Consider the following 23,699-nt stretch of genomic DNA (forward strand, 5'->3'; position numbering starts at 1 on the left):
GGTCTCTGAGATCTCTGAGGTGAGGGGGGCTGTGGCAGGGGGTGAGGGGAGCTATCAAGTACTAACGCACAGATGCTCTGTGTGGGTTAAGCTAGTTGCATTGATTTCAATAAGAGAGAACTGCACATCTATGCTTAACCTTTCTGTGGAAATCATTAGGACTCAAATATGCTTAACTCTGGCTGGATCCTGCCCTTGATTTAGCTTAAATTCAACTACCACTATTATGTGTGAGGAAAATGGATGCCTGCCAGGCTGCTAACTGAGGGACTGGGAGGTATCGTCTAGAAGGTTCTATACAGCACTGCAGAGTTCTTTGAAAAGCTACTTGAATAATGATAAAAAGAACTGGAGGGAACAGAAAATTTAAATAATGATGACAGTCTAGAGAGGTTTATGTTAGATTTTGTCTTTCAAAGTTCCAACAAAGGAAGCTACCCACTCCAGTTACAGAGTGCAAAGTTCTGTTGCTGCAGTCATCTAAAGAACATGCATGGAGATTGTAGCACAATCTAAATGAAATAGGTTTATTGGTGGAGTACATTCTGGATAGTAAAGACCTAGTCCTGTCTAAAGGCTCCATAATGGATAGGTGGGGAGAGAGAGATGTCTCCATCTACTCTCCAAGAGGAAAGGAAGTGGACTGACTCCCCACAGGAAGTACCCGAGGAGTCAAGGCAGGGGTCAAAGAGTAGAGGTAAAGCAGGGACAGGTAAGGAGACACTCACTAACTACCTCTACTCCCAATGCCCCTAGTGGTTATTAGGACAGTTGGTGCAAAAGGTCGATACACTGGAACTCCATCTCCAACAGTTTATGCTTGTGTACATACAATGTTGCATTATTCCTTCAATGTATCATCAAAGGAAACGTCTGAATCTGGAGAATGCAGTTGCTCTCAATTTGGTGCCCCATCTGAGGTTTGAACTTGGAGATAAATTGTTTTTTCTTTGGGCCTTTTTTGCCTGTGGAAATAATGTCAGAAGGGCAGCATCAAATGATAAGCCAAACCAGCTTCTGATGATCACAGCTTTCTCAGCTAAATATTCAGTTTGTTACCATAACATTTTCAATAAAGTAACTGATATTGAGTAGAATCTAAATTCGAGCAGAGGAGCCATATGATTAGATACAGAAGTACTTCTAGATTGTGACCCCTTGCCTTGGAAGCACGTGGGTGGATGGCGATGCCTTCTCATTCTCTTGCAGTGCAGTCAAGAAGGAAGGTGCATCCCATTCTTTGACTTGGGTAACTACGCATGTGCAACACTTTGATGTTTGTGGTTAATAGGGATTGTAAAGTTTGATCCAAGCACTTCTGGGTCTGAGACTAGGGTCTCATCCAGTGAACTACCATGGACTGTGAGTTCATGACTCAGCCCTTTTCTGGCCCAGGAAAGTAGTGATAAGTAATATCAGTCACTGTGACTGGCAGACACAGTCTGCAGCCTCTGGATTTGCCAAGTCTGGTATAATACAGGAGTCCAACCTTCTGCCTTGGCTTGGTTAATGGAGCAGTCCCTTCTGTTTGCTACATTTCAGGCACTACCCCTGGCCTGATGTGATTAAACTGAGGCCAACATGATTAAATTTAGAGCCTGCCTTGGTGTTTCGAGAGGGCTAAAGTGAGACCATTGCTTTGGGGACCAGGCTGATTCAACTTGGCCAAATTCAAATCAATTGCCTTGATTTGCAGCTGAAGTTTCAGTGTCTCCCCTCTCCCTCTCCTGCACTTACTTTATTGAGCGCCCAGGGGGAGCAAGATACTCCTGGCAGCAATGGAACAGCAGCTGTGACGTGCAGGGCTTATATTTCAAAAATCCTGGAAGAAGATTTTTTAAAAAAATAAAAACCTGCTGTCTTAGGAGGGAAAGGCATTGGGTACAGTTTCCAGGAAACCCTGCATCTTTCCCAGGACTGCAAGATTTAAGGGGGGAAAAGAAGCTGTGTGTGTTGCAGCTGCTGTTCCTCATTGCCAGAAGCACTCCAGCTCTCTTGGAGCCCAGTAAGATAAGTACATGATATGAATGTTGGGAAGCCACAAGGAAGCTTCAGAATTGATTCAGTCAGATCCAGCTTGTGTTCAACCCTTTTCCAACCCCAACCAAACAGTGGTTTAGTTCAAGTGGGTGGATCCAGTTTGCAATTGTTCCTGCCATTGAAGCTTTGCACTGGCCTACTGGCTAGTTTGGGGACCCTGAACTGGAGAGCACACGTTTAAAGTTTACATTTGGGTATAGCTACTTCCATTCAATTATTCTTCCTTCTGGTTCTATTATATTCTACTCAGTGATACTGAGAAGATATTGTTCATTGCTAATGCATTCTCTTTTGGGTATGTTATACAGGACCATACCTGTGCATGTTTTCAACATCTTCAACAGTCTCAGGTAACATTTTTCCTTTGGTTTCAGGTAGGAGCAGAACCAGGCCCCCATCAATAAGGCCAATCACAGCTTTAAACAAACACAACACAAAGAAAGGTTCAGTTGAAGCCATGGCACATGGTTGCTATTATAGCAGGCAATATTAATGTGTGTCAACGATCTGTTAATTGTGTCAAAAATGAATAGTTGGAGTATATGAAAAGAAATGACAGCATTTTGGTGCAAGTTCTGCTTTCTTCAAAGCATTTTTGAGTAGCATCATTTTCCTCTGAATCCTCTTTGGATGGAAAAATTACTTGTGTTTTCTAGGAAACCACAACACAAAAAACACTGGCTAATGTTTTCCTTTACATATATGCGCTTTAAAATTCAGAGAAAATAGAGTTTCTAGATACATACAAAAATGAACATACAAAACTGGGATCCTAGGAACAGGCATATGTGTAATCACGCCACAGAGAATGAAATCTGACCTTTGAGTACTGAATCTGATGGTGTTTTCAGAATTTTAAGAATGTCAGTTCCTATACTGGGAGGTTCTATATTTTCTAGTTCTTACTGCTGAAGAAAAAAAATTGAAAATGTGTAGGCAGGTAGCAGACTGTCATTCTGCCAGGCTTCATTCCCATAACTCCTGTCACTGCAAGCCTCTGCAAGCCTCTCTCTACATAGCAGGGATTCCCGGAAGAGGAGAGCCCTGGTTTCCAGTGGCCCTTGGACATTGGCCTCACCCTACAGGGTCACAGGCAGGGGTGTGCATTCTCACATGCGCATGTGGGCTGGAAGGGCACAGGGTTTGACAGCAGCCTGGTGGCAATCACCGAGACTGGGACAGCACTCATCCAAGTATCTCTGCCTGCAGCTTTCCTGTATAGAACATCTTCCCTTGCTCCCCTTAATCTGCCGAGAGAGAGAGAAAGAGAGAGAGCTGGGGGATAATGGGCTAAGTCTCCAGGATAGAGAGGACCATTTCTGTACAACATGAATACCACCTTGTGCATTTGAAACTAGTGCCCACAGTGGGTTCTTCTCATGAGCAAGATTAGGGAGCAAATATCCCCACTTGGGGAAGGGGCTGGGCCCCCCTTTCCCAACATATAGAATATTCCTGCTCCAGGTTCCCTGCTTGAGTCTGCTTTTGATACCGTGACCTGGTCCTCCTCCCCTACCACATGCCAAATATTCCGCTCCCGGAGCTGTGATGGGGTATCCTGCTTATGTTGCCACTTGGAGTGTTTGTGCTTGTGAACATACATGACTGTTGCACTCTTCTTGGGTAGCAAAGAATATAGTGCCCACCCTGTCATCCTGTGCCCAGGTGGAGGGAGCAAGGGATAGAATGGGAATTAGGGAAGCCCCCACGCGACTGTGTCGCTTGACAGGCTGACAAGCAAACTGGACATAGCTGTCAGCCAGTAACCATGGTTTCATACATTCGGGCATAACGGAGCTCCAACCTCAGCCAGATTAACAGTGGTTAGCCGTTATGTCTGAATGAGGCCTAACTGTATGTACTAAGGAAGTGTATCGTCCAGTGGTTCACAAATTGGGAGCCTCCATATTGCTGAACAACAGCTCCCATCATCCCCAGCCACAATAAATTATAGCTGGGGCTCATGGGAGTTGTAGTACAGCAGCATCTGGAGGTTCCCACTTTGGGAACCACTGGTATAGTCCCTTCTGTCTGACTCTCTTTACTTACTTACTTTCTACTAGTTATATACCACTTTCCAACAAAGTACCCAAAGCAGTTTACTTAGAAAAATACAAAATAAATAAAATAAGATGGTTCCCTGTTCCCAAAGGGCTCACAGTTTTTTTTAATTAAAGGGGTGGTGTCTTTTTAAAAAAACTTCTTACCTTTAGTTACATCTACAGCTGATGTTCCTTCAGCACAGTTCCCTAGAAAGTTGTTTGGCTTATGGCCGTAAACAGAATAATTGACTGGTTCCCTAGACAGAATTATCTGTATATTTGCTACATTGTCAGCCTAAAAAAACAAGACAATATTCTTACCAAAGACAACAAGGGGAAGCTCGTGCCACACATCTGCCAGTCTATAGACAATGAATGGGGCTATGATTCCACCAATATCACACATGGAAGAGCAGACAAGAACTCCTAGATTTCTTTAAAAAAAACAACACAAAAAATGATTTTGATCACCGCCATCTTTATTAATTGTGTATCTAAAAGTTTCGGAAACATTTAATGTGGTATTTTGTCAGGCATACTACTCTATGTCTAAAGGAGCTCTGGTTCTGTAAATAGCCAAACATTCCCCACCCCGGCCATCTCTTTGTTTTGGCTGAAGAACCAACCCATCCCTTTCAGTGGTAGCTGAGCTTCCACCAGCCATAAATGCCGCTTCTAGTACCATACTTGTGCTGAAAAGGATGGGCCAGGAAACCAGCCCCAGGAGGTGAACTAGGAAAGGAGTCCGACTAGGGGAGGAGGTAGGAGGAAAGTGGGTGGGGTGTCTGGGTGGAGCTGAAGGAAGTGGGGGAAGCGGATCAGTGCTGGGCCCTTCTTTGGGTTGGAGATGTGAGGGGGAGGAAGTGGGTCATAATGGTGGAGGAGGAGCGAGGGCTTGGAGGGGGAATGACTGGGAGAAGCTGAAGCAAGGGAGGAGGATGGGGCAAGAGTAAGGGTAATGGTAGGGGAAAGGGCTTGAGCTCCATCCCAGGACAGGTGATCTATAGCCTGGGGTAGAAAGGGGGGTATTTTACCCTTTTTTTAAAATGAAGGCAAAGGGCAGATTCTTCCATATGGGGGTAGAATGATTGTCTAAAGCGGGGCTTCAGTTGCAGACATTTTTGTAATGTTCTGCCATGAAGCAAGCCACTTATAGGAGTTTTTGGATGTGGTTTTTTAAATTAAAGGAAAAAAATTAAAAACCAACAGTGTGTCCAATCCATTTTGATTTAAAGACACCTATTCCTCCCACCCTGCCCTATATCTCTGCTCAATACCAAAGCCCTATGGCAAGCCAATCCCTAAATATTCAAGTGGGGGAGATAACCACAAAAAGGTTTTTTCATTACTAAGGCTGGGCTGGGCAGAGGGTCTGCAGAGAGCTCTGGTGCTGGACACTCTCTGCCTGCCTGCCTGCCTGCTTGCTTCTTTCCTGAGCTTCAGGCAGGCCTGCATGGAGGCCTCTCTGGAAGCCCCGCCCACCTGCCGAACAGCTGAGAGGCAGAGCTCTAGCAGTTTGCCTGGGAGCCTTTCAAACTATACACAGACACAAAGATTGACTCCGACTTGGCTGCAGGGAAATATAAGTGGCTGGACTGCAGGAGAGAGGAGGGCAGGCTACACTGCAGTGTGCCCAGAGTGGAGCCTGTGCCAGCATGGGGTTCCAGGCAATTGCCCCGGTCGCCCCACCCTAAGGACGGCCTTGCTACTGAGACTGGAGGTGGCCTTAGCCACAGACTACTAGCCATTGATAGACCTGCCCTCCATGAATTTATCTAAACCCCTCTTAATAAGAACCAGAGGCACTCTTACCCCTGAATTTCCAGGCTGAAGTCCAGGGCCCCCACAGCTCCTGGTGCCCCCCAAATCATCTTTAGTCTGTCCCGCATGGTGTGATTGCCCAGCCAAGCATGATGATGCTGAATTTGCAGGGGAGGGGCCTTTAGGTCCAGGCTCCAAAATTATCTAGGTGCACCTCTGATAAGAACATGTGGTTATATCCCCCCACCCATAAGCAGTACTACACTAGTCCAAACAGATTGTCTGGGAAGTTTTTAGTGGCTGACAGGATGAGGAAAATTACTCAAAGCAGTCCTATTGGAATTAAAATCCTGATTTAATTGCTACTTCCTGTTAGCTCCTTTGTTGTTTCCTTCTTTCGCTGGGGACTGTTTTCAGGGCAATTTTGTTTCTCTTTTAAACTGACCCTGTTTAAATGTGGCTGTTAGCCACCTGGATCGTCTTTCAATGGAAAGGTGAGTCATATAGGTGAGTCATACACTTTCACAAGTCTTTACCTTAGTGCATGATAAGCAGCAGTTAATAATAAAACATACACAGCTTAAACGGAAGACTTTGAACAACTGGCACTTTTGACCATTCCACCCTAGAGTACCTTTAGATGGGTTGTTTACCTGAGGAATGTTGGGTATAATTCTGCATTGACTAAGCAAACCATTTCAAAGCACATTGTAATGGCCATTCTGCCTAAGCAAGCTGCAGTCGCTTTAAGCCAATAAAGATCTAAAAAGACAGTGTACAGTAAAGTATTAGCTGTGGATGCCTTGAATGGTTTCTTAAGTGATATTAACAGATATATCTAGCTAGGAATGCTACTTTATGGGGCAAAATGATCTTCCACACAATACCTTTTGTTCACATGGCATCTGATATTTGTCATCAAGTAATGGATTCACATTTAAACACACACACACTGAACATTGCATAGAAAACCTGGCTGATGTACTGCACAGGGATATGTCAGCCTAGTAACTTTGCATTTGCACAAGTTTCATAAATGCAACATTACTAGGCTGACATCCTCTTGAGATGTATGTCAGCCCCTGTCACTTTGATTGTGTATTTGCAAGATGAAAGCTTGTGAACAGATGCCATCATGCAAAAGCCAGTCCATTGTGCTCTCAGTTCTTTTGAGATTTGTAATCCTGTTGACAGTAATGGCTGCCATCACATTTTCTTATTCAAATATTGCATGTACAGCAATGAAGAGGACATCTTGCCATCCCATGCATCGTCATACTGTCAAGTTGCACTATGCCTCTTCTACATATTTATTAACCCAGTGCAAAACACACATATAGGTCATTCTCACAACCTGTGAGTAGGGTGGGGGAAGGCAGGATGAAGATGTCATCCACCCCAATTCAAGATGGTGGACAAATGAACATTTAAGGCTGAAGTGGGCTAACCTGTGAGGATGGTAATTATCAATTAAGATTATAGTGAAGCAAAGTAAGCAGATTAGTTCTTTTACCAGAATTACTTGTTCATCTTAAAATCATCTTCTCAAGATGTACCTTTCCCCCCCACAGGGAGAAAGGCAGAAAATAAAGGACTGCACTGTATCTTTTTAAAAAGATTACAGAAAGAAAATATATAAAAATAAACTTCAGAAAAAGAACTCACCTTTCGGGACTAGGGCTGTAACAAGGCAGGTGATTCCAGCCATAAAATTTGCGGTAGCCCAGGGATAGCGACGGCCTATGCGGTCAACGGTGAGTAGGAGTATAATGGCAGCTGGAAATTCAACAAGAGCAGAGTAGAAAAAGTCCAGATAAATGTTGCCGCCACCAATTCCCATGTGCATGATGAGGCCCTGATATACTACCGAGCTTGTGAACCTAGACAAAGAATGGAGGCCAAATGAAAACAGTACTTCCCCCAAGGAGTTGTTCATTCAGAAGGATCAGCCTTATTTCTGGCCAGATTTCAAATATAGCTTAAAATGCAAATATGGAGCATGACTGGAGCACGAGTAGTCTGTGTGTGCAGCCCTGAGGAGTGGTGCTGTAATGTCTGCAAGGGAAGCGAATCACAGAGGCTCTCTCATTGACAAGAATGGCCAGCACCTTGCATTGCCAAAGGGGGTTGAGGGGCTCTATTGATCTCTGTAAAAATCCCCTCTTTGGGAGCTATGTACAGGAAAGGATGGAGAACCATGGAGGCTCAGTGATTTGGGAAAATGTTGCATTTGCAACATTTCTATTTAAAAGTTTTCTTTGAACTTTTCTTACCAAGTATACATTAAAATGAGTGTGTGTTTCCTTATCTGTGGTGTTCTCACCAGATCCAGAAATGAAGGGCCGAGTTTTTCACTTACTTCTTCCTCAGCCTGGAGATTCTAAAAGGACAAACAAAACAACATTTGGTATAATTTGTGGTGGAGGGGTGTGCAAAGAAGTCTGCTGGGCTCAAAGGGTTCAGGTCATAGTTTCAGAGATTCCTCTTAGAATTAATTGTCACTTAGGTACATTTTAATCGATTTGCCTGAGAAATCTTTTGTCAGTCACGAGACTTTAATAACTGATGAAAACTCTTAGAAAAGAAGATTTGTGAAAACATTACCAAAAGTTATATTGTGGATTTAAAACCACACACAGATATACTCCTAGTTCAGATATATGAATGTGGCGTTGTGCTCTCACTCTGAAGCTGCTAAATGTGCATATATCTCTTTCTAATGAGGTCTATAGTAGCTTGAAAGGTGATACATTTCATCCAGAAAATAGTATGGGTACACTTTTTAACAAGTTGTTCTGGTAAGAACTAATCTGCCTGCATTCCTTTCACTATAATCTTAATTGATAATTACAATCTCCACAAGTTAGCCGTGAATCAGGATGGGTGACACCATTACAAACTATTCCAATGCATCCCTACAGCTGTAGCAAATTTGGTTCAAATCAGTGAGTTGGTTCACAAGTTAGCCCACTTGTGCCTCAAACGTTTATGCATCTACCATTTTAAATCATGGTGGATGATATCATCACAATTGGTTCATATTTGGTTCAGGCATTGCGAAGTTTATAGCGGGGAGAAAGGTTGGAACTCCAGTAAGTCCGAATGCGGGCAACTGCAGTTTTGTGCTGAAAGTGACCTGTGGTTTGCCTCACCAATCTCCAATTTGAATCTTTGGTTTGCACAAAGGTTCACCACCGAGACCTCCAGTGTGACCACCAAAGAATTATGTCTGAACCCGTACACTGCCATAACCACAGTTTCATGCCAATTTTGAAGTCACTAGCGTAGAGGCAGCAGCACAGACACGCCTGGGATTGCACCTGCTCCATGCCTGAGGTGCTTCTCGCTGGCCACCTCTCCAACCAGCTGTCCAACCCCTCCCGTCATCTTCACCTCCTGCCACAACTATGGAGTTGCCTGGCAACAGGGATGCCACCACTTTGCCACCCTGGCTTGCCAGCCTGTCAAGTGGCACAGCCACAGAGGGCCATTACCTCTTCCCACTCTGTCCTTTGCTCCCCACACCTGGCAAGTGGAAGGGGTCAGGATGACTGGATGGGCACAAAGTGCTTTGCTCCCTGAGACAGAAGCAACAGCGATATATGCTCACAAGCAGAAACATTCCAGGTGGCAACACAAACAGGGCACCTCATCACAGCTCCTGGAGTGGAACAAATGGCTGGGAGGGGGTGCCCGGGGCCGGGTTTAAAAGGCAACCCCAACCAGGGTTTCTTGAGCAGCCAAGTTCTATTTTTTTCATAGAAAGGTTGGGGAATGGGGGCCCAGCCCCTTCCCCGTGTGGGGTTTGAACTCCCTAGGCTTACTTATGAGCAGGGTTGGTCACCAGGGTCAGTAGCGCTCCTGTCAAAGGAGAGTGCCCACTACTGTGAAGACAGAGTATGTCAACCCTGGGCAGACCATGACCACACAAGAGAGTGCCAGGCCATGGGGAAACCCCTTCACAACTCATAAGAAGAACCATCTGTGGGGAACAAGGCGAGGGCCCAGATTAGTAATCAATAATAATGCACGATGATAAAACAACTCCTTCTCCCATGCTGGAAGAATATATATAATGCTGGGGAAAGTGGAAGGAAAGAGAAAGGGACAACCAGCAGCAAGGTGGATGGACTTGATTACGACAGCAATGAATGCACCACTGAGAGACCTTAAAGGCCAAGTTGAAGACAGGTCATCCTGGAGAGAATCTATCAATGTGGTCACTAAGAGTTGACACCGATTTGACGGCACTTAATCAATCAATCAATCTCCCATAGACCACTCTCTCACAAGAATGTCAGGCCATTGGGGCTTTATATTAAGCCAGGTTTCTCTTTGGAGGAAAGCTGCGGGGACAGGTCCCCCGGTGTCTGCTCTCCCTGTATTGGTGATTGCTGCCAAGTGGCTGTCAAAGCATGCCCACTTCCAGCCCGTCAGCCCATGTGGACATGTGCACTCTTGTTTGTGCCCTGAAATGGTGATCTTGCTCTCCTGGGGTCACTGAAAATCGGGGATCTCCTCTCCCATGATTCCCTGCGCCGGCAGATCAGCATACAGAGTAATGCTGGACAGAACCTGGGAATGTTGAATGGGTTTATAAGTCCATCTCAGAACCTGGTATTTCCCTCGTCCATGCACATAGCTAGGCTATGGCACATGGAGTGTCAACATCTCCATTGGATGTGTGCAAGGTTTTACAGGGAAGGGCAGGGGGAGTGGAAAATATTTTGTTATATGTTTTACTCTGAGGATTTGGGGGCCCCACACAAGCAGGGCCCCCTTTGGTGGGTTAGCTCAACTCGTGAGCACAGAGTCCGAAGTGAGACCTAGGGCTCACACCCTGTGGTCCTCCCCAGTAGACCGGCCATCTCATGAGAGGATATGTCCACCAGCAGCAAGTTGTCATTGGAGCTGGAGTTTGGTTTGTTTTGCATGGGCTGCTTTGCCAGGATGATCCCTCACAAGAGCATCCTAGATCACAGCAGGACAAACCCCCACCCCCAGGGTCCTTTGCCCTCCCTCATGTACATATCTCCTCCTAGGAACTTTTCATGATCCTTCCCTTTCCTGAGTAACAGGAAAATAATGCCCTCCAGCCCCTCCCCCCAAATTGTGCGTTTGCAGGACTATTTGCGTGAAGGGCTCGGGGGGTGGGGAGGCCGTGCCATCACTGTCCAGAAGAGGCGCTGGAATGGCATGGCATTTAAAGGGATTTAAATGCCCTTTCAATGCTGAGGACAGGTGGACTGCTCCAAAAATGCATGATCATGCTTGGCACCCTGCCTTCAAGATTGTGGCCAATCTCAGCCACCCCGCTGACGTGATGATGCTTTGCCCACAGTCTAACTGTGGGGCTTGCTAGGATAGGCCTTGGCTGTCGGGCAGCAGGGTAGGGCTACCCTCTCCTGCAACTGGACAAACATCTGTGACGGGATTTACAAATTGAAACTGCATGATCGCCAAACTCCAGTTTCATGTTACATTTGAATCTGCTCTCTCTCTCTCTCTCTCTCTCTCTCTCTCTCTCTCTCTCTGTGCTGGGTGATCTCATAAGTTTACTTTCCTTAGGCTAAAAAGGGCTCCATGTGCATGCCTTGCCTTCTACACTGGGGAAAAGAACTGCATGTGGTTCCCTTTCCAGCTAAGGATTATAATTTTAAATACATTTAAATAACTTCATCAGGAGATGTTTTTGGTTTTTTAGCCTACTTTCTTTAAGGAAAGTAAGCCAGACTGCAGTTGGATGAATGTCTGTGATGTGATTCATGGTTTCAAATTGAAATCGTGTGGTAAGCGTATGAGATCACGCAACATTGCGTGTGTGTCCATCCCCTATCAACTTTGCAATGCCTGGACCAATATGAACCAAATTTGGTATAGTTGTAGGGATACATAGGCACACCTCAACAGCATAGTTTGTGATGATGTCATCCACCCCAATTCAAGATAGTGGATGCATAAATGTTTGAGGAACAAGTGAGCTAATTTGTGAGCCACCTAACTGATTTGAACCATTTTTTTTACAACTATAGAGACACATAGGGACACCTCAATGGTATAGTCTGTGATGATGTCATTCACCCCAATTCAAGATGCTGGATACATAAATTCTTGAGGTACATGTGGATTAATTTGTGGACTGTCTAACCAATTTGAAGCAAATTTGGTACAGCGCTAGTGGCTGACACATAAGGACAACTCAATGATATAGTTTGTGGTGATGCCATCCATCCTGATTCAAGATCACTGCTTTGCAGTGGTTCCTCTCCTACCTCATGGGCAAGATCACTGCTTTGCAGTGGTTCTGCTTCTACCTCATGGGCAGATTCCAGATGGTGTCCCTGGGCTACTATTGTTCTTGCAAAACTGAATCACTCTTGTGCAGCAGCCCCCAAATCAACACCCAAACCTATTTCTCCATGTCAGCATCATCAGGAGAAGGCATAACTTCTCTAAATGCCTGCCGGGAGGAAGTAATGGGGTGGGTGAGGGCTAACAAACTGAGGCTGAATCCAGATAAGACGGAGGTACTTATTGTGTGGGATCAGAAGAACTCGGGAGAAGATTTTGATCTGCCGGTTCTGGATGGGGTCACGCTTCCCTGGAAAGAACAGGTACACAGTCTGGGTGTCCGAACCTCTCCCTGGCGTCCCAGTTTGAGGGAACTTTCTTATGGTGTCCCTTAGGGCTTCATATTGTCTTTGATTGTTGTTTAATATCTACATGAAACCGGTGGGAGAGATCATCAGGAAATTTGGTGCAGGGTGTTATCAATATACTGATGACACCCAAACCTGGTGCAGAGAGTGCTTCTGGATCCAAACCTCTCCCTCATGTCCCAGGTTGAGGCGGTGGCTAGAGGTGCTTTTTATCAGCTCCGGCTGATACACCAGCTGCGTCCCTTTATTGAGATTAACGACCTCAAAACAGTAGTACATATGCCGGTAACCTCTAGGCTGGATTACTGCAATGCGCTCTATGTGGGGCTGCCTTTGTACATAGTCCGGAAACTACAGTTCGTTCATAATGCAGCAGCCAGGTTGGTCTCTGGGTCATCCAGGAGATACCATATTACTCCTGTGATGAAAGAACTACACTTGCTGCTGATATGTTTCCAGGCAAAATACAAGGTGCTTGTTATTACCTATAAAGCCCTAAACAGCTTAGGCCCTGAGTATTTAAGAGAAAGTCTTCTTTACCATAAACCCCATCACTTGTTAAGATCATCTGGAGAGGTTTGTCTGCAGTGGACGCCAACTCGTTTGGTGGCTATTCGGGAACGGGCCTTCTCCATTGTTGCCCCTGGACTTTGGAATGTGCTCCCTGTTGAAATAACAGCCTCCCCATCTCTGGCAACCTTTAAAAAGGCACTGAAGACAGACACATTTACTCACCCAGGCTTTTAATTAGATTTATGGTTTTAAATTTTTACTGTTGCTTTAAATGATTTTACTGTTAATGAGTTTAATGTTTAAATGATTTTAATTGTTTAATTGATTTAGTTTTTATTTTAATTGTTTTGTTTTTATTTTGATGTAAACCGCCCTGCTCTGAGCCAGTTGTGGAAGGGCGGTATATCAATCAATCAATCAATCAATCAATCAATCAATCAAATAAATAACTAAAGGTGGTGGATGTGTGAACATTTGAGGTGCAAGTGGGCTAACATGTGGACCGTCTAACTGATTTGAGCCAAATTTGGTACAGCTGTGTTGAGTGACACATAGGCACACCTCAATGGTGTAGTTTGTGATGATGCCATCCACTCCAGTTCAAGATGGTGGACACGTAAGTATTTGAGGCACAAGTGGGCTTGCTTATGAACTGCCTAATCAATTTGAACCAAATTTGCTACAGCTGTAGCGACATCTCAACAGCATAGTTTGTGATGATGTCATCCACCCTGATTCAAGATGGTGGATGCATGAACATTTGAGGCGCAAGTGGGAACCGATTTGGACTAAATTTGGTACAGTTGTAGGGACACATAGGTACACCACAAAGTCATAGTTTGTGATGATGTCATCCACCCCAATTCAAGATGGTGGGCACATGAAGGTTTGAGGTGCAAGTGCACTAACTTGTCAACTGCTTAAACGATTTAGACAAATTTAGTTGTAGGGATAGTGAAAGGAAAGTAGGCAGATTAGTTCTTTCCGGAACTACTCATCTTGTTTTCCATTGGTTTATAATCTCCCTCAGCCAATTACTCGTAGAACATAGGAACAAAGAACATAGGAAGCTGCCATATACTGAGTCAGACCATAGGTCCATCTAGCTCAGTATTGTCTACACAGACTAGCAGCAGCTTCTCCAAGGTTGCAGGCAGGAATCTTTCTCAGCCCTATCTTGGAAATGCCAGGGAGGGAACTTGGAACCTGGATGCTCTTCCCAGAGTGGTCTATCCCCTAAGGGGAGTATCTTACAGTGCTCACACATCAAGTCTCCCATTCATAGGCAACCAGGGTAGACCCTGCTTAGCTAAGGGGACAAGTCATGCTTGCTACCACAAGACCAGCTCTTCTCTCTATCTTTAGGGCGCGCGCACACACACACACACACACACACACACACACACACACACATCTCTTACACAATTTCTTCTGTCTACAAGTCTGAAATAATGAAGGAAATGGAAAAAAACAAATATGTAATTACTCTTGTTTCATAAAACTCCTTTTAGAGTAAGGCTGGAATGGTGGGGGGAGGAGTTTTGTGTTTGTTTTTCTTGTAATGTGTCTCGTGATGTCTTTGACAGCGCTATTTTTGCTATTTAGGCCAGCATGAAAACAGAGTGCTTGGAATTTAAAATTTATCACTGGAGATTTTTTTTTGGCACAATACCCAGATGCAAGGAGGAAAATATGGTCACATATTTTAAAGAGGCTGTTTCTCTCCTATTCATGTTCCTTTTGAAGCTGTTTTATTGGTTTCATGTTATATCTCTCATACACACATACGTGTATGTGTATAAAATTTTGTTTTCTTTTTGAAACCCACCTTTCCCCTCAGATGCTTCGGGAAGTGTACATTTACCATTCTCCAGGTTAACCTGGGTGAGGGTGGCTGACCAAAGATAGCTTCATAGCTGAGCAGTTATTTGAACCTGCATTTCCCTGATCGAAGTTCAATACTACGCTCTGTTGCCAGATTTGGCTTTTTAAAAGCCAAATTTTGGGTTACGGCCCATTTGACTCACGAGTATACCCCTTAGGTTCTGGCCACCCACTAGAACACACTGGCTCTTGTGATTGTCACTTAGGGACACCTTAATTGCTTTTTGAAAGGTTGCCTGAGAAATCTTTGTCAAAGGACTTTAATAACTGATAGTGCTACTTACAGAAAACGCACTTCTCTGTCATGAGTGTCTTTCCCTTGGAGAATGCAAGCCATATCACATAGTGATTATGGATGCAGATTTCTTCCTTTTCCTGATTATATTTGATTTGCTCATAGGGAATTGCTCATAGAGAGAACACTGAGTTTCCACGTAAAGTGAAATCTGAGATACATTTGGAAGGCTCTGCTGAGGCAAAGCATCTATTTCAAATGAACTCATAATAATTTTTATAAGATTAGTAGCTGATCAACTGTTCAACCCTACATCAGTCTTGCAACAGAATGTTTGCACAGATGTACAAAAACACTCTTGAACAACACACAAGAATTGTGCAGATGCAGTTGCATGATAGAGGTCATTATTTTCAATATTTCCTCTTGTGCAACTGCTCAAATACTCAAATGATATTCATCAAGGAGTTGTCTGCAAGTTGCCACTAAATTTGGCAAAAGCCAGAGCACAGCAAACATAAAAGAGTTTCCAATCTACCATCTCCCACAAAGAGATTGGCCTGAATTCAGCCCACTGTGGTGAATATTTTGTTGACGAGTGATGTGCCTTTCTGTATCAAAACATTTTCAAACACAGGATTGAGTTGTAGGAATATTCCTGTGTTTTGAAATTCCTGAAGATATTTTTACTCTCCAAATAGATTGAAACACCTACAGGAATTTCAAACACAGGAATATTCCTGCAGCTCTGACTTATGTTTGGAAACATTTTGGAACAGAAAGATACGCTGCTCATTGACATTATTGGTCTCTTCAAATTGATTCTGGTGAATTTTGATTCTGGTGAATATAAACATTGAATAAATGCATTTTGTTTGTAATTTTGCAAGAGAAAGAGATTGGATTACCTCTACCAAGGGAGGCAGATTCTTCCGGTTGCCCTTGGCAATGCGCTTAATAATTTTCAAGGCTTTGTCACTTTCTTTCTGGGCTATCAACCACCTTGGGGACTCTGGAAGGCACCTAAAACACCACAAAATCAGACATAATTGGACAATAGTAAAATATATGTGATTGTATAGCATGTATTGGAAGCCATTCATTGCTGAGCTAGACATTACATTGACATGGGGGACCAGCATCCTGATGGCAAGTATTTCACTCCCATCCTGGTTCCATTTTACACTATATAATAATAGGAATTCCCTTAAATCCAATAGTAGGTCTATATTGTCCAATTTCCAATTAGAAATGGTGCCAATTAGAAATAGTGCCCTTTGGCACCATTTTATGAATTTAAAATATCTCTCCATGTCCCTGTGTTAGAACCAGATGGGACACTTAGATAAAAGTTTGATAATGGGTGTGTTGTTTCTGGAAAAGTAAGGTATACTAGTGTCTTGTTTTATCACTATGCATTTAGTTGTGCTTTCTCATACTGACAATTTACTTAAATTGTTCAATTATCTTTTAGGACTGTAATGAAATCTTGTTTACCAATAATACAGCAAGAAGAAGAAGTTGGGCAGCGTAACAGCAAGTTGTAGCCATCTCCAGTAAGGTATTGCATAAGCAATAGCATCCAATATAAGAAGTCCAGCGGTGAAGGCCATTTGGTAAACGATGCTTACTGTTTTTCTGTGGTTCAAGCCAACAAACTCTGTGACTTTAAAATGTAGGGAAAATATTATCAACACAGATAAATAAACCGTGTGTGTGTGTGTGTGTGTGTGTGTGTGTGTGTGATCTGAATATTTCTAGTAGAATTTAGAACCCTGTATTTTACTGAAGTTTTACTGAACTTCAAAGATTCCATAAACCAAGATCTAGTAAGACTTTTCACAGTAAGGAAATGTTTGAGCTTTCTCAATTAGGCTTCTAGAAAGTGACGGACACTAATATGTCTGTTTACAAATCAAAAGCATCCAATAAATTCATCATGCTTTATGACACTAAATAATGCAGATAGTTGCTACCCTATGCACCCTTATCTGAAAGTTCTGTTAAAAAGCTACTTCTGTTTGCTATTAAGTGGTGTATTTCTTGAAACTTATAGTTGGGTCCAGCCAGATGTCACATAAATTGATCCATGGAAACCAATGTAAATGGCTCTGAACTCCTTGAAGTAAGAGGGTCTGCTTCCAAATAAAATAAATATCATTAGAGGATAGACAAGATAAAGCTCTGAATGAAACCACCATAGAAAATTGTTGCAAAATTGAACATTTAATCTTGCATTAAATTTTACCATCAGAAGTTATTCCATTGATGGATTGATACTAGAACTACAAAATCATTAAACATTATTATTAATTTGCCTTTTAACCAATAAGGTTGGCTTTGATCTGAAGGTCTTTTTGTCTCGTGAAAAGCCTCCTCCTGAGAGATAAGTTTTTCTCACTTAGCAGAAGAACATTGCATGAAAAAAGTGAACGCAAATCCAGCATAGCTCTTCCATTTGTACAAGCTCTTGCACAAGACATTGCTTAAACGCTTTAAAGGTAAAGGTAAAGTATGCCGTTGAGTCGGTTTTGACTCCTGGCGACCACAAAGCCCTGTGATTGTCTTTGGTAGAATACAGGAGGTATTTACCATTGCCTCCTCCCACACAGTATGAGATGGTGCCTCTCAGGATCTTCCTATATTGCTGCTGTCCGATATAGGTCCCCCACCCCCACCACCACCCAGACTATGGGAAACATATCAGTGGGGATTCAAATTGGCAACCTCTGGCTTGAAGATAATCAAGTCATTTCCCCACTGCGTCTATAATTTAATAAACAAAAGCTACAATCCATTATTAAGATAATTTAAATTTTTTTTCTTGTTTCACTCCCTAGTGAGACCCTACAACCAAAGCAGTCAGAATAAAATCTCTATTTTGACTATGGAGGCAGATGTGGGAAAACGGAAGATAAAGGAAGCAATATATATAGAACAGCTTTGTCCCACTATAAATTTAAAAGAGGAAATGAGGGAAGTGATGAAATTCATTGGCTTTTGAGCAAGGGTGTGTATTTTCACTTCCCCCCTCCTTATTATGAGATTTATAACATGATTGGCTGGTATTGATATTGTAATAGGATTGGCTATTTGTTGTCAGTTTGCTGAGTCATGATGCTTCTTTAAGAGTATGCATGCTTCAACCACTAGTGAATAGCACTGAAGTGGACGTGTTACATCAAAACGTTTGCTAGTTCTGGACATCTGTTTTATGTTTGGGGGACGGGTTAATGCATTAAAAGAGGTCTCAGAGAAAACTTGTGGATTTTGGAATATGTATATTTCGTCGCCATTATACCATCTTATTCAAAACCTAAGTGTACAATTAACTCATAATAACGCAAGGCTATAAATCTGGGCTCATAATTTCCTAATGCAGTTGTGTTAAAATAAAGTTATTGGGTTTTCTGCCTCTTTACTTAGGAAGATAGGAAGCTTCTTCTGCTGAGAGACCATTGGTCTGTCCAGGTCAATAATTATCTACACTGACTAGCAGTGGTTCTCCAGGCTTCCAAGCAGGGTTCTTTTCCCAACCTTTCAGGAGATGCCAAGCATTGAACCTGGGATGTTTTGCATGCAATGCAGATGCTCTGCCAGTGAACTACAGCCTCTGCCCTTAATTTGTTTCCAAGAAGGTATAACGATATATAAACAAGACTTACTCAGGATGTAACCTGTTAACCAGCCTCCTTTGCTGACCAGTCCTTGTATCAAACGGAAGACCACCATCCATGTGTAGGTAGGCGCAACGGCCATGAGAACACCAGCGATGGAATTTATAAGGATGGTAATCAACATGCACAGTTTACGACCAAACCTATTAGAGAGAGAAAGACACCTGCAGTTATTATGCATATAAAAATAGGGAGTGGGAATGACATCACAATGATTGTTTGCTATATGAGCTTTTAAAAAAAGTAATTACTCCCCCCCCCGCCATCTCAATCTTTTTAGTTTATTAACTTAACCTTTTTTCTTTCAGGTTTTATACAAAGCAGTTTTTTAAAATGTCTTTGCAGGTTAACATACATCAAAGCAGAATTTTCTATTAATTATCTAGTGGTTAGAGTGTTGGACTAGGACTGAGAAGATTCGAGTTCGAATCCCCATTCAACCATGAAACTCACTGGGTAATTCTGGGCCAGTCATGTATCGCTCAGCCTAACCAACTTCACAGAGTTGTTGTGAGGATAAACATAACCATTTAAACCACTCTGAGCTCCTTGGAGGAAAAGTGGGATATAAATGTAAAAATAAATAAATAAATATTGCTTCATTGGACTATTTCCTCCAATCTGCAATTCCAGAATATTTTAGTTATCTTATTATTGCTTCTTTGATAAATGCTTTTTGCAAGCATAAGAGTGCAGTATAATTAATGGCAACAGTCTGTTTGAATGCAGTTTCACCCCAAATATTGCTAGAATACATGTCATTGAGTGCCCCCTCTTAAGTTGGATACAATATTTTGCAGGGTTGAACATGATATGAGATTCTTGCCCATGATGGGCACACACTCTTCTTGCTATCATGTGTTCACATGTCTTGCAAGTTTTTCTACTGTAAAGGTGGCCAGCTTGAGGCCAGAGGCGTATCTAGGGAAAATAGCGCCTAGGGCAAGCACTGAAATTGCGCCCCCTGTCCAAACATCTGACACCCATCTTTCAGATAACTTTACCATAATATCAGCTCAAAAATACAAGTCAAGCTCGTTAATCTTTTAATATTTCAAAAACTATTTAGCAGTGGACGTAGCCAGACCAAAAAATACTGGAAAACTACAAATTTCAGTATGCTGGGGCTCATGAAATACCCAAATACAATGTGGAGGTGTACTTGGAAAATTAAACAGAAGTGCCTGTCTAATTCTCTACTATGCATTGTAGCATCACTATTACATAAGTTTTAAAAATAAATGGAGAATTTGACTTTTCCCAGATACTCTGAAAATAATTAAAGGATATGCAGAGTAAACAGTGTCACTGCTTGGAATATATTCTAGTATTTCAGAAAGACAGTTAAAATGAGAGCAAGAGAGCAAGAAACTCCCAGTGGGGCTTAATACTAAGGATTTCACACTGATTCAAAGACAAACTCACCATAAATAGCCATATTATTAAGACATCACATTTAACTCACTTATCACAAGTTGTTGTTGTTTCCCTTCTTTTTCTTGTATTTATGCTGGCCTTGGGCCGAAATAAACCAATACATACATACACACTTATCACAAGAAGGAAAGTAAGAACAAATGAATACAATCCTAGATCATAAGCTTCAGCTCAGTATTCACAAGCCCTGATTCTCTGTACATAGTGCCAAACTGAATATGTGTACAGTGACATATTAAAATTTAAAAATATTTTTAAACAGTAGCCCCTTCGGGGCGCTTCCTATAGGCCGTGGGCGGGGGGGGGGAGTCTGCAAAGGTTACCCCTTCCTCCGCAGGCCTCGAGGGCCTCACAGAGACCATTTGAGCATGTGCAGTGGCCATTTTTAAAAATAATTGGGTTTTTTTAAATGGCCACTGAAAACAAAATGGCCACCGCACATGCTCAAATGGCCTCTGCAAGGCCTGAAATGGCCTAAGGCCTCAAAGAGGCCATTTGAGCATGCGCGGTGGCCATTTTGTTTTTGGCGGCCATTTTTTTATTTTTTTTATTTTAAGAAATTGCGCCCCCCCTCCAAGTGACACCCGGGGCACGTGCCCTGCCTGCGCTACCCTAGATATGTCCCTGCTTGAGGCATTCCAGCTGTGTAAGACTACAACTGCCATCCTCCCCAGCCACACTCTCACTAAGTTACTTCTTATAATCCAGTAACAGAGCCTGGGGCTGGTGAGCCTCAGGTTGGACAGCCTTGTTCTAGTTTTGCAAAAACCTGTTAAGTAGAGATGGCAGCATGGCAAACAGAGTTGGTATGTTTGCTGTGGGAAACAATGACTTTATTTTTTTCCATCTAGTGGGTGGGCTACCTGGAATAAAGCTAGGTACTAATGACGAAGCATGTAGGTGCTCAGCAGATAAAATGGAATAGTAGTCAATTAGAATAGTAGTCAATAGGAGTCAGTGTGGTGTAGTGGTTAGATTGCTGGACTAGGATCAGGGAGGCTCGAGTTCAAATCCTCATTCAGCCATGATACTTGCTGAGTGACTCTGGGCCAGTCACTTCTCTCTCAGCCTAACCTACTTCACAGGGTCATTGTGAGGAGAAACTTAAGTATGTAGTACTTGCAGTTTCACCCCAAATATGAAGTCCCTCTGGGCTCCTTGGAGAAAGAGCGGGATATTAAAATGTAAATAATAAATAACAATAAATTCACACCTAGATAGTTAAGGCCAGTTATTAATGCAAATATTTGAGCCATCTCAATACATAGTGGCCAGTTTAAAATTCAGTCAGAAGCAATTTTATTCCTCAGCATGATGTACTCCACTCTGCATAACCTTTGGGAATCCAGATACATGTACTGAGCATGTGTGAATAGCGCTATTAAGGAAATGACCCCACCGGGAGCTTTCCAAACAGGTCTTTTGAAGCCCTTTAACCTGCATCTCCTCTGGAATGGAGGGGGTGAGTTCACATATTGGCTAGGTTTACCCTGAAGTCCCTGCGAGTTATCGGTGAGCAGCTCACACACGATTCAGGTTTTTCACTGCACGTTAGAACATAGCCTGATTTATACCCGGGGTAAAAAAAAATCCACTGTTTGTGGCGGTTTTTGGGAACAACTTCGAGTTTGCAGTAAAGTCTCCCCAGAAACTTGCAGAAAAAACTACTGTGCATAAAAGTCCCTGGAGAGATAAAACATTACCAACCTGTCTGCCATGTATCCAATGCTTATGGATCCAACAAAAAACCCCACATTAACACATGATTGACACAGGTCCAGTTTCCAGGCATCTTCACACACCAGATTAAACTGAAAAGAACACATCCTGATAAAATACATGAAAATGAATCATAGTCAGTCTCTCCCTCCCTCCCTCCCTCCCACCCACCTTCCTAAGATTACCAAAAGTATTCTTCTTTACCCCATTTGGGGTTAAGTGAGATTTCAGTATATTGTCAAGAAATTCCAAATCTTTCCAGGAGGAACTCTAAGATTTTCTACTGGTGAGTGCTATGGCTGTTTCATATCAGGCTCTGTTAATCATCTGCACTGACCATAGCTGAATACATCCCAACAGATATAAACAACATTCCTCATTCTGAAGTTTTGGGCCTGTTTTAAGTATGGGCTATAGTTATTCAAAACATTTATATACCACTTTTTTACCATTGTTGGTACTGAAAATTATGAACAACATATTTTAAAAAACACAGCATTATATACAATTTGCACAGCAGCAAAAAACACGCTAAGATTAGCAGTTACAAACAATATTAAAAAGCAGTGTTAAAAGCAACCACTGTGGGGATGGGAGGAACCATACACAGTAAATTAAATACAATTATCCACCACAAGCCAAAATGGTCATGGTGCCTAAAGGATGACAATGAATGCTCCAGACAGATTTTCTTTGGGATGGTGTTCTACAATTGGAGTACAATCACAAAGAAGGCCCTTTAAGCAAGTGATTAGCAGAGAAAATCTGGAGGCAAAAGCACCTAGAGAAGAACCTCTGGTCATGATCTTAGCTGCTGGGCAACTGAGATGTATGAGAACAAGTGGTCTCGGATCCATTTGCATTTAGTTCTATATGTTGGCGTTATCTGCAAGCAAGCAGCTAAAAAAGTGCATAAGATTTCTTACCTCACTCACGATGGATGATCCTGGGAAATCATAAAGCCAGCCATCTCGGCAAGGAGTGAGAGGAATACTACTTTTGTTCCTGTGAGTGGTGAATGTATCTAGTGGATTGGTGCAGCTCAACTCAGTTACGTTCCAGTCCACATCATATCTCCTGCATTGCTCAGTGAAAGTATCCCCATGGGAGTCTCCTTTTGGAAGCGTGTAATTCAGCTCCTCTTTAAGGTTCCAGCCACACCTGCTGCTCAGTTCTGCAACTCCAGGACTCCAGCAATGGTGCTCTGGAATAAAACCTAGGAAGACGATACCTACATAGATAGGTGGAAAGGCAGCAGAGAGTAAGCAAAGGATAAAAAAGGCCCTTTTCTGGTACAAGTCAAACTCCCCAATATGCTCTAAAATGTCATCTAAGGTTGGCATTCTTGCAGCTGAGGCAACTCATTGCAAATAGCAAACTCATGTGCTCCTCTCAGCACCACTCTGCATTTTGCTGGCAGCCAAGCTGTTTAAAATAACAGCATGGGAGCAGACCAAAAGTCACAGTGAAGCTGTTAATTCATTTTGTAAATTGACAAACCATGCATTACAGGCTTTACTTCTAATGTGTCACTTCACACTTGAATGTTCACGTCCTGCACATTCATTCTTCGAGGTTTCCCAGTCTTGGAGAACATTATACTCATTAACAAAACCACATATGTGTTGCTCAGGTTTTGTAAACTACGATGCTCAGATTAAACTACAATTCTATAATTTATTTATTTAAAAGAAATTGTTAAATATAATTAATTTAATTAATTATATTTATA

The 23,699-nt window shown here is 42.6% G+C and overlaps 1 protein-coding gene across 1 annotated transcript; it reads right to left on the bottom strand.

Annotated features, from left to right (window-relative positions):
- Nucleotides 1-18: 18 nt before the first annotated feature.
- Nucleotides 19-23,310, bottom strand: SLC22A2 (solute carrier family 22 member 2). Its single transcript, XM_053294919.1, has 11 exons — nt 22,894-23,310; nt 21,956-22,059; nt 18,800-18,954; nt 16,632-16,800; nt 16,043-16,157; nt 8,117-8,223; nt 7,509-7,723; nt 6,497-6,605; nt 4,404-4,516; nt 2,357-2,456; nt 19-965 (listed from the first exon to the last, which is right to left on the bottom strand). The coding sequence occupies exons 1-11, from the start codon at nt 23,308-23,310 to the stop codon at nt 899-901; spliced, it is 1,671 nt and encodes a 556-aa protein (XP_053150894.1). The 3' UTR covers nt 19-898.
- Nucleotides 23,311-23,699: the final 389 nt, after the last annotated feature.

The sequence above is a fragment of the Hemicordylus capensis genome, chromosome 1 (genome assembly GCF_027244095.1).
Source record: "Hemicordylus capensis ecotype Gifberg chromosome 1, rHemCap1.1.pri, whole genome shotgun sequence".
NCBI classification, from domain to species: Eukaryota; Metazoa; Chordata; class Lepidosauria; order Squamata; family Cordylidae; genus Hemicordylus; species Hemicordylus capensis.

What these genes read in the sequence shown, in the direction of transcription:
- SLC22A2 (XM_053294919.1), bottom strand. Translation starts at nt 23,310, where the DNA reads ATGCCAACCTTAGATGACATTTTAGAGCATATTGGGGAGTTTGACTTG. An exon ending in TTCTTCTTGCTGTATTATTG is followed by an intron (nt 16,158 to 16,631) that starts GTAAACAAGATT and finishes GTGGTGTTTTAG; the next exon opens with GTGCCTTCCAGAGTCCCCAA. An exon ending in CTCATTTTAATGTATACTTG is followed by an intron (nt 7,724 to 8,116) that starts GTAAGAAAAGTT and finishes TTCTTTGTCTAG; the next exon opens with GTTCACAAGCTCGGTAGTAT.